The sequence below is a fragment of the Gossypium hirsutum genome, chromosome A12 (assembly GCF_007990345.1).
Source record: "Gossypium hirsutum isolate 1008001.06 chromosome A12, Gossypium_hirsutum_v2.1, whole genome shotgun sequence".
Taxonomy (NCBI): domain Eukaryota; kingdom Viridiplantae; phylum Streptophyta; class Magnoliopsida; order Malvales; family Malvaceae; genus Gossypium; species Gossypium hirsutum.
This window is the reverse complement of record NC_053435.1, coordinates 29,129,909-29,131,433: the sequence shown is the minus strand read 5'-3', so window position 1 is coordinate 29,131,433 and position 1,525 is coordinate 29,129,909. Positions and strand designations below refer to the sequence as shown.

Genomic DNA, 1,525 nt, shown 5'->3' with positions numbered 1-1,525 from the left:
TTGTACTTATTTACTTCATCTATTCTATAAATATGGTATGCTCGAGATCAATGTTGGAGTGGAATTCAAAACTGAAATAACTCAAAATTGCTATGGCTAGAATATGGTTGAACGCAAATCATGAAGCCAATTAGTTCTAGCTCACTCTTCTAAAGCAAGTAGGCATGCCTTCTCCAGTTATGTTGGCCAGTCCACTCCAACAAGCAAGGAATTCAACTCCATCGTAACTCGAAAGTCTAAGATTGATGCAAAATGGGCCCACTTTGTTTTGATGCATATCTCATGGGTTGCATCCTATTCAAACAGGCCATGGACCAATTGTGACCTTGGTCAGTAAGTTTCTTTCCTGATCTCAAGCAAGCCAATTCCAAATAGGGTTTGATCAATCTCTTCATGTAAACATCAAGGCTCTTATTCAACAAATTGGCACAATCCATAGTGATATTTAGTCCCTCCATCTCTAACTTCTGTTCGGACCTCTTCTTCAAAGAACCGCTGTTAAGTAGTTCACCCTAGCAATAACAAGTTTCGAAAGCAGATGTTGCTCTGTTCCATAGTACATTTTACATTCCTTTAGTGTTCAAAGTGATGCCAAGTGGAGCTCTAACAGGACTTCTACTGTAAGTGCTCAGACTTCTCATAGCTTGATCGACCTCTTCTCCATCCTTGATAGAGCTACGCGGCCTACTACCCGAAGAAAGCAACTCAGTAGCACTCTGTTGTTCTTGAACTTTACGAATTGCATCCTCATAGGTAGTATTGTTATGGCTACTCCCATGAAGCCCTAAAGGAATTGAGCGATCCCTCAACTTACGATCACGAAGATTCAGAGTCCGACTCTTACGAGGGGATTGAGGAAAGTCTTTGCACAGTGACTGAAGATTGCTTCTTTGGGACCCATTTGATGCTTTAACACTTAAAAAAGCTTCAAACTTGTTCTCCATTGATGGAGGAGTTTTTGAAAGCGAAGCATTTCTAACAATTGATCTCATGAGATTATTATGACGACGAATATTTTCTCTCCTTATTGTATCAATGCAGAGCTTATGAAACTTGGGTTTCCCAATCCTAAGACTCAAAAATCTAGTAAGTATATTGAAGTACTCCTCTGTTTTTATACGCCCAATCTTCCTTACAATCTGAGATTTCAGCTCAAAAGTATCTATTCTGAAAAAATTCTGATCACCTAGTATTTCAGTTTCCAAGTTCCTCACTATCATCCCAAATCTAAAAATTTTAGCCAAGACCCATATAAAGTTAAACTTATTTCTCAATCAAAATCACTAGAATTCCTAATGTCATTTCATCTATTAACATAGCAAGTCAAAGGGTGATCAAAGTCAAACAGTTTTCACCAAAATCATCCAATTCCAAATTTCAAGCTGGATAGCATAAGTACACTAAACAGTAAAATTAACTAATAAATCAATAGAACCCAAAAATAAAACAAAAACTCTGACCACAAATCTACCCATCTCAAATCAGAATATTAAACAAAAGAAAGAAACACCTTAACATAAACCAT

The 1,525-nt window shown here is 37.2% G+C and overlaps 1 protein-coding gene across 1 annotated transcript; it reads right to left on the bottom strand.

The window, feature by feature from the left end:
• Positions 1-236: 236 nt before the first annotated feature.
• On the bottom strand, positions 237-1,220 carry LOC107921936 (uncharacterized). Its single transcript, XM_041084133.1, has 2 exons — positions 609-1,220; positions 237-512 (listed from the first exon to the last, which is right to left on the bottom strand). Exons 1-2 carry the CDS (start codon positions 1,218-1,220, stop codon positions 237-239), a joined length of 888 nt encoding a protein of 295 aa, XP_040940067.1.
• Positions 1,221-1,525: the final 305 nt, after the last annotated feature.